The sequence below is a fragment of the Nomascus leucogenys genome, chromosome 14 (genome assembly GCF_006542625.1).
Source record: "Nomascus leucogenys isolate Asia chromosome 14, Asia_NLE_v1, whole genome shotgun sequence".
Classification (NCBI taxonomy): domain Eukaryota; kingdom Metazoa; phylum Chordata; class Mammalia; order Primates; family Hylobatidae; genus Nomascus; species Nomascus leucogenys.
In genome coordinates, this window is record NC_044394.1 from 70,493,015 (window position 1) to 70,508,143 (window position 15,129).

The 15,129-nt window shown below is 37.2% G+C and overlaps 1 protein-coding gene across 1 annotated transcript in view; it reads right to left on the reverse strand.

The window, feature by feature from the left end:
• The window catches only part of LOC100586164 (charged multivesicular body protein 3), a 57,924-nt gene that overhangs the window by 14,750 nt on the left and 28,045 nt on the right, over positions 1-15,129 (reverse strand). The window contains exon 3 of the mRNA XM_003268778.3: positions 10,466-10,645. Within this exon, the coding sequence (XP_003268826.1) occupies positions 10,466-10,645 (180 nt within the window). The remainder of the gene's footprint in view (positions 1-10,465; positions 10,646-15,129) is intronic.

Below are 15,129 nucleotides of genomic sequence, written 5' to 3' on the forward strand. Positions count from 1 at the left end.
AATAATAATGAACAGAAAGATAAAAATTATAAGAAAAAGGAGATAGTACAAACATTCTATAATATGGTGAACCAAAACCAAAAGGATGTCATAAAAGAATATCAAAACCATGTACATTTCAGAAACTTTAAAAATTTAAGGTCACATTTATTTATGACTTACATGCCTCCACTTGAAAAAAAATAACTTGAAGCAGTTTATTAAAAAGATGTATATGGCAGATACAATAAAATAAAAACAGCTCAAGTGTGAGTTGATTCGATAAATGTGGGCTGGAGTATCTCAACAACCACACTATTGACAGTTTGGGCTGGGTAATTCTTTTGTTGGAGGCAGCTGTTTTATGCATTCTAGGGTGTTTAGCAGCAGCCTTGGTTTCTGCCCACTAGATGCCAGTAGCAGCACCCCTTTTCCTCCTAGTTGTGACAACCAAAAATGGCCCCAAATACTGCCAAATGTCCCCCATGGGGCAAAAATGCCCCCAGTTGAGAATCGGTGGCCTAGGCTAATAAAAGCTACTGCAACTGAGATTAAGTTTAGCTGTGAGTATCTCAACAGCTAAAATATGAAAGTTAATCATGTTTTGGGTTGTAGGACACTCACTGGTAAAAGCAACACTGTTTCACTGGGAAAGACTTTTTTTCAGGCTAAGTTCTAAGATAAATTTATTCCATGGCTTTTAATATTAAGGAATATTAAAGTATATAATCTTTATTGACTGCACCACTAATGGTATAGAAGTTATAGAAATAATCTCCATCTGGCTGTTTCTCATCCACCATAAAAAAGCAAAGGAGGGCCGGGCGTGGTGGCTCACGCCTATAATCCCAGCACTTTGGGAGGCCGAGGCAGGTGGATCACCTGAGGTCAGAAGTTCAAGACCAGGCTCGTCAACATGGTAAAACCCCATCTCTACTAAATATACAAAAATTAGCCAGGCATGGTGGTGGGCACCTGTAATCCCAGCTACTTGGGAGGCTGGGTAACTTGAACCCAGGAGGCGGAGGTGGCAGTGAGCCGAGATTGTGCCATTGCGCTCCAGCCTGGGCAACAAGAGCAAAACTTCATCTCAAAAAAAAAAAAAAAAAAGGAAAGGAATACTATGAAAACAGCTCAGCAAAGGCATTTCTGTGGGAAGAAACTGGAGAACGGAAAAGGGTTTCTGAGGATCCAGCTTGCTAACAGGAATTGGACTTTCAAATTCTAGAGGGAAGACTCCCTCGTGTCACTCTCACTTAATGCCAATGATGTGTTTTTATATGGTATTTACAGAGTATAAAATAAACATTCATATGAGTATATGAGTATAATGAAAATAAACATTCATACAGAGTATAAAATAAACATTCATATGAATAACAACTAAAATATGAAACAATCAATTTGTGAGGAAGGTAGATGATTTTCACTCCCTTTAAAAATTTCATTTAATGTTGTATTTTGTTTATGCAGGGGAAAATATTTCATTTGAAAAAGACAATTATGCACTGTAGAATTTAAATCTGTAAAAGTTTTGGAGTGGAAAACTTAAAACCCTTGAATAAACACCATCATGAACAACACATGACACAGATATGTATTTATTTTAGAAGATTACTTATTATTCAGCAAGCCTTAAAGAAACTGAATTTTAATCTTATATATGCTAGATCACAATTTAATATTAAATGCAAAATTTGTTTATTTAATGGCTCAAATTTGTAGACCTGAGTAATAAATGTGTGTGGTACATATAAAATGACACAATGTTAGACTAACGAAAGCAAACTGCAGGACAGTTCATATAGCACTTGAATAGTAGTTCTCAGTGGGTAAGGGGGCTGAGGCCAAGACAAAGAAATTGGTGAACAATTACTTTTATATATTTCTGTAGCATTTTTAAAACAATGTCAATATTAGTCCATTCTCACACTGCTATAAAGACATACCTGAGACTGGGTTGTTTATAAAGAAAAGAGGTTTAATCAGCTCACAGTTCTGTGGGCTGTACAGGCTTCTGCTTCTGGGGAGGCCTCAGGAAACTTACAACCATGGTGGAAGGCAGAGGGGAAGCAGGCACATCTTCACATGGCCGGCAAAAGACAGAGAGAGAGAGAGATGGGGAGGTGCTATACACTTTCAAAGAACTAGATCATGAGAATTCTATCATGAGACACCACTAGGGGGATGGTGCTAAACCATCAGAAACCATCCCCATGATCCAATCACCTCCCACCAGGACCACCTCCAACACTCAGGATCACAATTCAACATGAGATTTAGGTGCAGACACACAGCCAAATCATATCAAAGTCTGTAACACTTAAGTTAAAAATACTAGAAAAGTCTTTAAAAATGTGTTTTGATTCAACAAATTGGTTTAAATTTCACAAACGTTATGCTTGACCCCAAAGATCCATACCTTGCAAACTCATTTTCAGGTACTCTAATCAAAGCACAGAACAAAACAAAACAAAAGGACAAAGGTAGCTAGGCGGATGTACTATCCTACCTGGGCCTCCCTTTTATTGCATGGCCTGTCCCTCTAGACTCACTGTCATCACTATATAAGAGCTTGGAGCTCTCATGCATCTCTGCCACTCAGAATCCCACGATAGCTCAGCACTCACACCTGCCCCACTGCTTTAATGGTAAAATATACATAACATAAAATACATTATTTTAACCCAAAATTATACATAACATAAAATTTGTAATTTTTATCAATTTTTAAGTATATAGTTAAGTGGCAGTAGGTACATTCATTCACATTTTTGTGTAACCATCACCACCATCCATCTCCAGAACTTTTCTCATCTTCCCAAACTGAACCTCTGTACCATCACTCAATCAATCCCCATTTCCCCTTACCCTTGGCAACCAACACTCTACTTTCTGCCTCTACATTTGAGAATTCAAGGTACATCATATAAGTGGAATCACGTAGTATTCATCCTTTTTTGAGGTGCCCATTTCACTTAGCATAATGCCTTCAAGATTCATCCATATTGTTGTAGCATAAGTCAGAATTTCCTCCCTTTTTAAGGCTGAATAATATTCTATTATACAGACATATCACATTTTGTTTACCCATTCATCTGTCAATGGACACTTGGGTTGCTTCTACCTTTTGGCTATTGTGAATGCTGCTGCTATGAACACTGGCATCCAAATACCTATTTGAGTCCCTGCCTTCCATTCTTTCGGGTATATCCCAAAAGTGGAATAGCTGGAGCATATGGTAATTCTATTTCCTGCCCCACCTTTGAACCTCTCCCTTAACCCTCTATTCCAATCAAAACACACTCATCATCTGTCTTACACTGCAAGGAGCTGCTGTCAGAAAGCTGTCACCTGGAAAGCACCTAATCATGACAATGTATTAATAGGTGACAAGGCTGAATAGATTACCCCTCCACAGAGGCATCTGCATTTTAATAGGGGAACATCTGAAGAAAGAGGAATGATTTTGTTAAATCTTGGCTTTTCAACGCAGCAACAGGCTAGGGGTGGGATGGGGCCATAGAAAGATGACAAAGACATCTCAGGAACTTTGGTTACACTTAGTTTCCTCTTTTTCCACTCCCAAAATGTAGCCTTTTCCTTCCTGCCTTGTCCCAAGTTCTATCCTAGTACCTACTCTGCTGTATTTAATCTCCCAACAAGCAACATTCCACTATAAACCAACACGACAACCCTATCTAGGAATCCTTCCTGCCAGCAAAAGCTTCGGCGCTGCAGAAGCCAGGTGAACCAAATAGCCACTGATTTCCTGGGGCTAGTCTGGTCAGCCCAAGTGAAGACTCCTCTCTTAGACCTGTTCCTCTCCCTGTGTTTCCAGTGTCTGTTAATGGCCCTGCAGTCTCTTTCCAGGCTCAAAGGCTCAGAGCATCTCAGCCTTGTTTATACCTTCACTCTGCACCTGTTCTTGTGTCTTCTACTCCATTCTCACTAGACTAACCTATTCCATTCCCCTACTCCACTCCATTACCTCTTAGGTCCCACTGCCTCCAATCACACTGCACTGTCCCTCCCTGCACCTGTGCTCTGTGCTTATAATGTGCTAAAGCTTTCAAATGTCTACAGAATAATTTAAATTCCTAAGCCTGATATCTCAGAACTCTGACTCCAACTTACCTTTCCAGTCTCACCTCCCACTGCTCCCCTTCATGCATTCCTGTCAAACTGTTTCCTGAACATAGCCTGAAATATTTCAACTGTGCCTTTGTATACCTAATCCCTCTAAACTCAGATGCTGCCCTGATTCTCCCCAAAATGCTTTTCCTCTTAACTCCCATTGCACTTTATCTGCATTGCTACAGCACGTCTTATTTTGAACTTGTCTTTGAGAAGCATTGCTCTCCTAACAGCTGTAAAAATTGTCATCTTCACCTCCTTGCCCATCCTTTCCAGCTATCCCTCCCACTTGCTCGGTACCCAACCTCCCAGACCTTCCTTCTGTGTCGGGAATGCACAGTTCTTTTTGGCCCCAGGGCCTTCGCACATGCTAGCCATCCAAGTTGGCACACCGCTTCCCACACCCCCACAAACTTAATAGTTCATCTTCTTTCAGGATTCATCAGTGCCTGAAAGGAGCCATCCCTGATTCTACATTTCTCTTTTACGTTCTCCTAGTGCATATCACAGTTTGCAATTATAAATATCCATTTGATTATTAAATTTATTATTTTTAGTTTTTATTATATTTCTTCAATCATCTGCAATTTACCCCATACCTAGAGGGCAGTGATTGTGCCTGTAATATTCACGATTTTAACCCCAGTGCCCAACAGTATGCCTAGCACATAATAAGACTAAAAGAGATATTTATTAAATGAATTAACATTTTGGTTTTTGTAGCTCAGTCTATATGCCTGAAAAGACGAGGGAGGGCAGGTACTCAGAAAGCCTATACTTAAATCTAGCTTCCCCTACCCTCCTCCCTTCCACTCTCTCCTCTGCCTCCCTCCCTCCCACCTCTTTCTTTAAAAAGAGAAGTGGGATAGGAAAGAAGAGGATGATTGGGAGAAGTAGTTCTGAGAAACAATACACGGAACGTAAGAAAATTTCAAAAAGACAACTGTCATTAACAAAAGACAATACTGCACCAACGAGGAAGAACAGAATGATTTTTTTAAAAATAAGAAACGGAGAACTCTTTCTTGAAAATTAAAGTTAAGATAGCCAAAATAAAGAATTCATGAGAAAAAATGGAAAATAAAGTTGAGGAAATTTTGCAGAAAGTAGATTACACAGACAAAATTGATCATGATAATGATGATAATATTTAGAACCTATATATACAGAAATTACTATGCCAGGCAATGAAGTGAGCCTCACAACCTGCTTATGAGGAAGGTACTAACTATTATTATCCTCAAAATGGAACACAGGAAAGGTAAGACAATTAAAGGAACAGTCTGAGAAATCCAATAACTAAGACTGTTTGCTTTCAGAAAGAAACAGAAAATACAGTGCAAAGGCAATGTACATGCACACATCCAAGCACTGTAGGATACAAGTCCCCAGGACTGAAAGGATGCACCAAGGAATAGAAGGATACAACGCTTTTCTCTTTGAAATCCATATGTAAATACTTATAGATGAAATTACAGTTGGTCCTCCATATCTGTGGGTTCAGCGTTTGTAAATTCAACCAACCAAAGACAACAAAATATTCAATATCAAAAATATTCAACAACAACAAAAATGAAAGGCTGTGTCTGTACCAAACACCTATAAGCTTTTTGTCATTATTCCCTAAACAATATAGTATAACTATTATTTACATAGCATTTGCATTGTATTAGGTATTATATAATTAATCTAGAGGTTAAAGTATACAGGAGGATATGTGTAGGTTATATGCAAATACTATCTCATTTTATATAAGGGACTTGGGCATCCACAAATTTTGCTATCTGTGGGGATCCTGGAACCAATCCCCTGTGGACACTGAGGGATAAATGTATATGGATTCCCAGAGGAAAATATAGGGACTAGGTGGGATGAATATAAATTAAGTAAAATCAGCGAAGAGTTGACAATTGTTTAAGCTGGGTGATAGGTACATAGAGATTCATTTGGGTATTCACTCTGCTTTTGCATATGCTTAAAATTTCCATAATAAGAAGTTAAAGAGAAAACAATACAGGATGATTCAAACAATCCAACTTCTTTCCTCAGAAGTAAACCTTTTTCAGACCTCTGTTTATCCATTTATCATTTATTTACACACCTACACAAACACATCCTCTATTTACTTATTTACAGAGTGCTATCATGCTATATATACTGTTCTGCAACTTGCTTTCTTATTAAATGATGCATCATTAACATCTTTCTATAGCTGAATACTATGCTGAAACTTGAATAAATCATAATTTACTGATTCAATCCTCCACTGAAGAAAAATAAAATGTTAACAGTTCCCCTGTTACCACTAACTTTCTGTTGTTGGCTTTAATTATGTGTATTTTACTAATTGGGTAAAAATGCCCAATGCCTATAATTGTACAATTATAAAACTATTTCAAAAACAAAATTAAACACAAAAAACTTCAAAATCAATAAAATTCACATTAACAACATAAATTTCATGTGATACTTTGCTGAACTAAAACACCACTTATAATGTGGGTTACGCTACAGGTAAAATACTTGAGAACTATGCATATATATACTGTTCTCATCTATCTGTCTGGTGACTCCTTTCCCGCTTTTCTCCATTAAGACTACTGAGTGAGCCGAGATGGCACCACTGCACTCCAGCCTGGGCGACAGTGTGAGAACTCACCTCCAAAAAAAAAAAAAAAAACTACTTAAAATCCTTATATCAGATGGGATTCCCTCGGCAAGGACATTTACACAGTTTTGCTCTTTTCACACTGGATTGCCACAGTGAAATTTGACACCAAACCTCATAAACAAAAATGCAAATGGGGGATTGAAGTCTCATGAAATTCATCAATTATAATGTAACCCAGAGTATACATATGTTTAATTTTTTAATGATGCCAAAAATTAAAATAAAAAAAATTCTCATAGTAGAAAGACTGGAAGAAGAGAAAGTGGTGGGAGAAGGAAAATCAAGATTTTTTTTATATCAATTTTGAGATACCCCTTAAGACATCTGAGCGGAGATGCCAATTATGCACTTAAGAGATAAAGTCAGCCCTGAAGATAAAACTCAATGGCATTTAAAGGCATGCGGTTAGATAAGATCAACTACTGGGAGTAAAGATGGAAAGGAACAGAGGATCTAGAATAGAGTCCTCGAGCACCTTAACATTCAGAGGCCAAAAAGCAAATACTTTACTTTTCAATTCTGGTAAAGCTACAGTATATATGAAACGAACAACTTAACATATTGTTATGGGTGTACATTTAAACGATAGGCTCTTATGTGCAATGCACAGGGGAGCTTTTGTTATGTATACTGCTGAAGGTGTATGATAAAAGAGTTTTTTCCATGCAGACTAATGATTACTTACTATGACGATAACTGGCTGAAAAGGAATTTTGGAATCAGGACACAGGAAGAAAGGGCAAAGAAAAGAAAAGAGAATGCTCAAATTTAGTAGCTCTGAGAGAACTATTAACACAAGATAACATTTCTCAAAAATAAAAAAGTCTGACAATACCAAGTCAAAAAGGTGAAAAGGTATGGAAAAAAACTTATGAACTGCTGCTGGAAATATAAATTAGTAAAGCTTCTTTGGAGAGCAATTTTGTAATTCTAGCAAAATTTAAACCCAGCTATTTACTTAGCAATTCTGCTTCTGAGTATACAATGTCCTAAACCTTTACACACAGCAAAAACCGGAAATAACCTTAATATCCATCAAAAGGGGAACAGAAAAATAAAATGTGATACATCAATGTAATTTCATCTAGTAGTTCAAATCAATGGACTAGAGCATGCTCTCTCTCTCTCTCTCTCTCTCTCTCTCTATATATATATATATATACATAGATAATTTTATTGTGGTTGCTGTTGTTTTGTTTTGTCTTGTTTTATAGAGACAGGGTTTCATTATGTTTCCCAGGCTGGTTTTGAAATCCTGGCTCAAGTGATCCTCCTGCCACAGCATCCCAAAGGGCTGGCATTACAGGTATGAGCCACTGTACCCTGCCTACATTTATCCACATGAACATATTTCAAAAACAATGATAAATGGAGAAAAAAGATGCAGAATGGTATCTATAATATGATACCATTCATACAAATTTTAAGATTCACAGTAGTGGTTTTCTCTGGAGAGGTTGGGAGAGAAGAGAATGAAACTGGGAAGGGGTATTAAAGGAGCTTCAACTTTTGTAATAATGCTTTTTTTTAATATATAATATAGAAGCAGGCAAATACAACAAAACGTTAAATTTTATTAGTTCTGGGCCAGGTGCAGCGGCTCACACCTACAATCCCAGCACTTTGGAAGACTGAGGCGGGTGGATCACTTGAGCTCAAGAGTTCAACACCATCCTGGGCAACATGGTGAAACCCCGTCTCTACCAAAAAAAAAAAAAGATAAATTTTATTAGTTCTGTATGATAGGTACATAAAGACTTATTACATTATCCTCTGCTTTCATCTCCACAATTGGAAAAAAAGAGGCTGCACATACGCTGCTTTATTCGTAGAGGGAAAAAGGCAAAATAAGCAATAAGGAAAGAGTGAAAAATGTTTAAACAAGCTTTTCATGGTCAACTGAACATGTGTCTTTTGAGCATGTTGCAGGAAAAATTGAGAATAAATCTGAATTTTTCAAGCTGGCTATAAAAGACAGTAATACTTGAGCTTTCAACATGACAAGATTAAACTATTTCTTTATGGCACTGATATTCAGTTTGATCAAAAGGCATATCTAGGTGATATATCCAGTATTTCAAGAGCCTAAAATCATCACTTTAGGGCTGTAATAACATGGCATTTAAAAGTGAAGATAGGCCGGAAGTGGTGGCTCATGCCTGTAATCCCAGCGCTTTGCAGGGCCAAGGAAGGTAGATCACCTGAGGTTAGGAGTTTGAGACCAGCCTGGGTAACATGGCGAAACCCCGTCTCTACTAAAAATACAAAAATTAGCTGGACGTAGTGGTGGGCACCTGTCATCCCAGCTACTTGGGAGGGTGAGGCAGGAAAATCGCTTGAACCTGGGAGGTGGAAATTGCAGTTAGCCGAGATTGCACCACTGCATACCAGCCTGGGTGACAGATAAAGACTCCATCTCAAAAAAAAACAAAAATAAATAAATAAAAGATAATCTTCATAGATTTTTTTAAAAGATGATGTGGTACAAACATTTTGCCATTTTTTTTTGCTCTTTCCCAGCCCATGATTATTCTCTTCAGTATCTGGAGAAAGAAACTAATGATACATTCATGGTTAGGCATACTTTAAAACCACATTCAAATGTTAAAATTAAATGTGAAGAAAGTACCTTCAGAACGAAATACAACCAAATAATGCATTAGAAACTCATTTGGCACCATCCTATAAATTAAAACACTTCATCTTCTAACTTCTTTTGAGTGTGATCAGTGAAGTATCTGACAGAGAGTTGAAAATATTCTTCAGTGAAAATTTTCTCCATAATATATTTCTTTTTTAGACACAGTCTTGCTGTATTTATTGTCCACGCTCAAGCACAGTGGTTATTCACAGGTGTAATCAGAGCTCACTGTGGCCTCAAAACCCTGGGCTCAAGCACTTAATTCTCCTTGCTCAGCCTCCTGAGCAGCTGGTACTACAACTGCATGCCACCATGCCTGGCTCTCCATGATTTCTGAGTCTATATTGAATCTAAATATCTGACAGTCACTTGCTGCCATTACTAAAGAACTAGAGTTCTGAGTTAGGACTACTTCATAATTTAATGGAAATTAAGAAAAGAAACCAACTAGATGAACGACCACAAACAGTACTGTACTGGACACTGAAAGGAAACAATGTTTATTCCTATTTTAAATATCATGAGTTCCTAAAAGTCATCTAAAATGGACAGTTCACACGTATGCTGAATACCCATCACGTGGTCTACAGATTCCTAAGATGTGAGGAAGCATTAGGTAGACAGAGACGAAGCAGAAAAGGAGGTGAACCAAAGCCCCACAGCCTGTTGTAACATTTTGCCTGGGGCTGCTCTGGGCCTAGGACAAAGGTAGAAAGCTCTTTTCTTCATCCTCCCTCCAAACATCTAGGCTGGCCTCTTACTCCTACAACTCAATTCTCAGGTCACTTGATAACACTGTTCAATACATTCTAACTTCTAAACAAAGCAGATTTATATGTAGATTTCATTATTATTTAGAAAATACTAACAAAAGAAAACAAACAACATTATTATATTTTGCATTTGTACAACACTCAACACTAAGAAAATACAAAGAATAAAAACCAGAGTTGAGTTTTTCCTATTCAAGAAATCTGTGTTGATAATAACAGCAACATTGGCATTACGAGGTGACTGTAAGGTAAGTGCAGCCTTACCAAGCTGGTTCTTCATCCCCATGAGCACTGAGTTCATGTGCGCTTTGGATGCATACAGCTTGCTCACAGCCTTCCTTGACCTGATCATCTCCTTGGCCAGAACTACACAGACATCCTTCTGGCCCTTCTTGGCAGCATCTTTCACAGATCGTTTCACTTTTTCTTCTTCTCTTTGGATATCTAAATTTAGAACAGAACACCAAAAATCAAGGGTAAGTCAGGTTTACTGGCACTCAAATACATTCTTATTGTGATCTAAATGTATCTATTAAATAGAAAAACATATAGAAGGATATACATAAAATCAAAATAACGTAGTGAATATTCATCACTTCCAGAAACAACATCAAAGTAGTTTAAAACAAAAGTACGATCCTATTACACTTGACAAAATTTCAAAACACCTTTCTTTGTTGGTACTGGCCCTAAGAATTTTTTAAAAATTACTGTAAATGCATTCCAGAGCTTGCTCCAATAATCAATAAGTAGTATTCCCACAATTATAAGAGTACAGTTTCTATACAGTCACCAATCATTTCTAAAAACCTGCAACTTAAGGAAAGCCTGAACATATCATAAGTCTCATACCGGCATCAGCTAAAGGTAAGATAAGTCTTTATTATATGCTTTATGATCAGTAGTGTTTTCTCCAATTTTTAAAACTGTGGTAAAATACGTAAAATATACCATCTTAACCATTTTTAAGTGTGCAATCAGTGGAATAAAGTAACATTCACATTGCTGTGCAACTGTCACCTCCACCCAGAACTCTTTTTTTTTAGATGGAATTTCACTCTTGTTGCCCACGCTGGAGTGCAATGGTGCAGTCTCAGCTCACTGCAACCTCCACCTCCCGGCTTTGAAGCGATTCTGCCTCAGCCTCCCAAGTAGCTGGGATTACAGGCACTCACCACGATGCCTGGCTAATTTTTGCATTTTTAGCAGAGACGGGGTTTCAACATGTTGGCCAGGCTGGTCTCGAACTGCTGACCTCAGGTGATCCGCCTGCCTCGGCCTCCCAAAGTGCTGAAATTACAGGCATGAGCCACCGCACCCGGCCCAGAACTCTTCCTCTTTCCCAAAACTAAAATTCTGCACCCATTGAACAGTAACTCTCCATTTCCCCTTTCCCCTAACTCCTGGCATCCACCATTCTATTTTCTGTCTTTACGAATTTTACTACCCTTAGTACTTCCTTTAAGTGGAATCATAATATTTTTCTTCTTCTGACTGGCTTATTTCACTAAGCATAATATTTTTAAGGTTCATCCACGTTGTAGCATATGTCAGAACTTTCTTTTTAAGGCTCAGTAATATTCCATTGTATGTATATGCGAAGTTTTACTTAACCATTCATTTGTCAATGGACACTTGGGTTACTTCCAATTTTTAGCTATTGTGAAGAACATGAATGTACAAATATGTCTTTGAGACCCTGCTTTCTTTTGTGTATATACCTAAAAGCAGAACTGTTAGGTTATAGGGTAATTCTATTTTTAATTTTTTGAGGAACAGCTCTACTGTTTTTCACAGTGGCTACATCATTTTACATTCTCACTAACAGTATACAAAGTTCCAATTTCACCACATACTCACCAACACTGGTTATTTCCTGGGGGTTTTGTTGTTGTTGTTTTGATAGTAGTCATCCTAATGGGTATGAGGTCGTTTTGATTTGCATTTCCATAATAATTAGTGATGTTGAACATCTTTTCATGTACTTACTGACAATTTGTACAGCTTATTTGGAGAAATTCCAAAAGTCTATTGAAGTCCTTTGCCCATTTTTGAATTAAGTCGTTTTATTGTTGTGGCATTTTAGGTCTTCTGTATATATTCTGAATACAACCTCTCGTCAGATAAATGATTTGCAAATGCTTTCTCCCATTCTATGAGTTGCCTTTTTACTCTGTTGGTAACATCTTTTTATTTTTTTAATATACAATTTTTCTTTTTCTTTTTTTGTACAGATGAGGTTTCGCCATGTTGCCCAGGCTGGTCTCAAACGCCTGGGCTCAAGCAATCTACCCACCACAGCCTCCCAAAGTGCTGGAATTACAGGCGTGAACCACTGTGCCCTGCCAGGTAATCTTTTTTAAGATGCATGAAAATTTTTGATTTTCATGAAGTCCAGTTTGTCTACTCTTATTTTTTGGAGATGGATCTATGTTGCTCAGGGTGTAGTGCAGTGGCTATTCACAGGCATGATTATAGCACATTACAGCCTCATACTCCTGGCCTCAACTGATCTTCCAGCCTCAGCCTCCCGAGTAGCTGGGACTACAGGCACACATCACCATGCCCAGCAGTTTGTTCTTCATGTTGTGAAGTTTTACCCTGTGTTTTTTTCTAAGAGTTTTATAGTTTTAGCTCTTACATTTAGGTCTTTGATCCATTTGGGGTTAATTTTTGTATACATTGTTAGGTAAAGGTCCAACTGAATTCTTTTGCATATGGATATCCAGTTTTCCCAGCACCATTTGCTGAAAACTGTCCTTTCCTCCACTGAATGGTCTTGCTACCCTTGTCAAAAATCAGTTGACAACATAGTTTTTCTGGATACCTATTTCTATTCCATTGGTTTATATGTCTGTCTTTATGTCAGTACTACACTGATTTTATCTCTGTAGCTTTGTGGCAAGTTTTGAAACGAGGAAGTGAGTTGTCAAACTTTCTTTTTTTAAGACTATTTTGATTACTTAGGTTCTCTTAAGATTCTATAAGAATTTTAGGACAGATATCTCTATTTCTACAAAAAATGTCATTGGGATTTTGATAAGGATTGCACTTTGAATGTGTAAGATTGCTTTGGGTAGTACTGACATCTTAACAATATTTAATCTCCCAATCCATGAAAATGTGATGTCTTTCCATTTATTTATGTCTAATTTCTTTCAGTAATATTTCATCATTTTCATTATACAAGTCTTTTGCCTCCTTGGTTAAGCAAATTCCTAAGTATCTGATTATTTTTGATGCTACTGAGAATGGGTTTTCTTAATTTCCTTTTCAGATTGTCTATTATTAATATAGAGAAATACAATTGTTTTTTGGTGCTGATTTTGTATTTTGCTACTTTACTGAATTTATTAGTTCTAATAGGTCTTTTTTGAAAAATCTTTAGGGTATTATACATATAGTATCAGCTGCAAACAGAGATTTTTACTTATTCCTTTCCAATTTACATACTTTGAACTATTTTTTTCTTGTCCAATTCCTTTGGCTAGAAGTTCAGTATCATGTTAAAGAGAAGTGGCAAAAGTGGGTATCCTTGCCTTGTTCCTGATCTTAGAGGAAAAGCTTTTAGTCTTTCACCATTTATTTTGATAGTCCCTGTGGTTTTTTTCATACATGGTTTTTACTATGTTCAGGTAATTTCTTTCTATTCCTAGTTGTTTTTTTAGCATGAAAAGGTGCTGAATTTGGCCAAATGCTTTTTCCGTGTCAATTGAGATGATAATGTGAGTTTCTTTTCCCCTTCATGCTGTTAATGTGATATATTACACTGATCAAATTTTATATGTTGAATCATTCTTGCATTCCAGGATAAATCCCACTTGGTTGTGATGTATACTCATTTTAATGTGTTGCTGGATTTGGTTTGCTAGTATTCTGTTGAAGATTTTTGCACCAATGTTCATAAGAGATACTGGTCTATAGTTTTCTTGCAGCATATTTTTCTGATATGATATCAGGACAATATCGGCAACATAGAACGAATTAGGAAATGTTTTCTTCCCTTCAATTTCTTGAAGTTTGAGAAGCATTGGTGTTAGTTCTTCTTTAACTGTTTGATAGAATTCATCAGTGAAGTCATCAGGTCCACAGCTTTTCTTTGTCAGGATATTTTTGATCACTGATTCACTCTCCCTACTAGGTATAAGTCTGTTCACATTTTCTATTTCTTCATGTTTCAATCTTGGTAAGTTTTATGTTTCTAGTAATTTGTCCATCACATCTAGGTTACACAATTTATTAACATACAATTGTCCATAGTATTCTTATAATCTTTATTTCTGTGGAATCAATAGTAATGTCTCCACTTTCAACTCTGATTTTAGTACTTTCAACTTTCTCTTCTTCCTTAGTCAATCTAGTTAAGGTGTATACATTTTGTTGTCTTTTTCAAGAACCAACTATGGATTTTGTGAATGCTCTCTATTCTTTTTCTGTTCTGTCTCTGCTTTAATCTTTATTATTTTCTTTCTTCTGCTAGATTTGGGATGACTTTGTTCTTGTTCTATTTCCTTTAAGTTGAAAGCCAGGTTGCTCATCTGAGATTTTTTTTTTTTTTTTTTTTTTTTTTGAGACAGGGTTTCACTCCTGTCACCCAAGCTGGAGTGCAAGGTTGGTCACCATCACAACTCACTATAACTTCTGCCTCTGGGTTCAAGCGATCTTCCCACCTCAGCCTCCCAAGTAGCTGTGACTACCCACAGACCAGAGCACCTAGCTAATTTTTGTATTTTTGATAGAGACAGGGTTTCGCCATGTTGCCCAGGCTGGCCTCAAACTCCTGGGCTCAAGTGATCTGCCTGCCTTGGCCTCCCAAAGTGTTGGGATTAAGGCCACCACACCTGGCCTTCATTCTTAATGTAAGCATTTATAGCTATTAATTTTCCTCTGAGTGTTGCTTTTGCTGCATCTTCTAACTTTTGGTATGT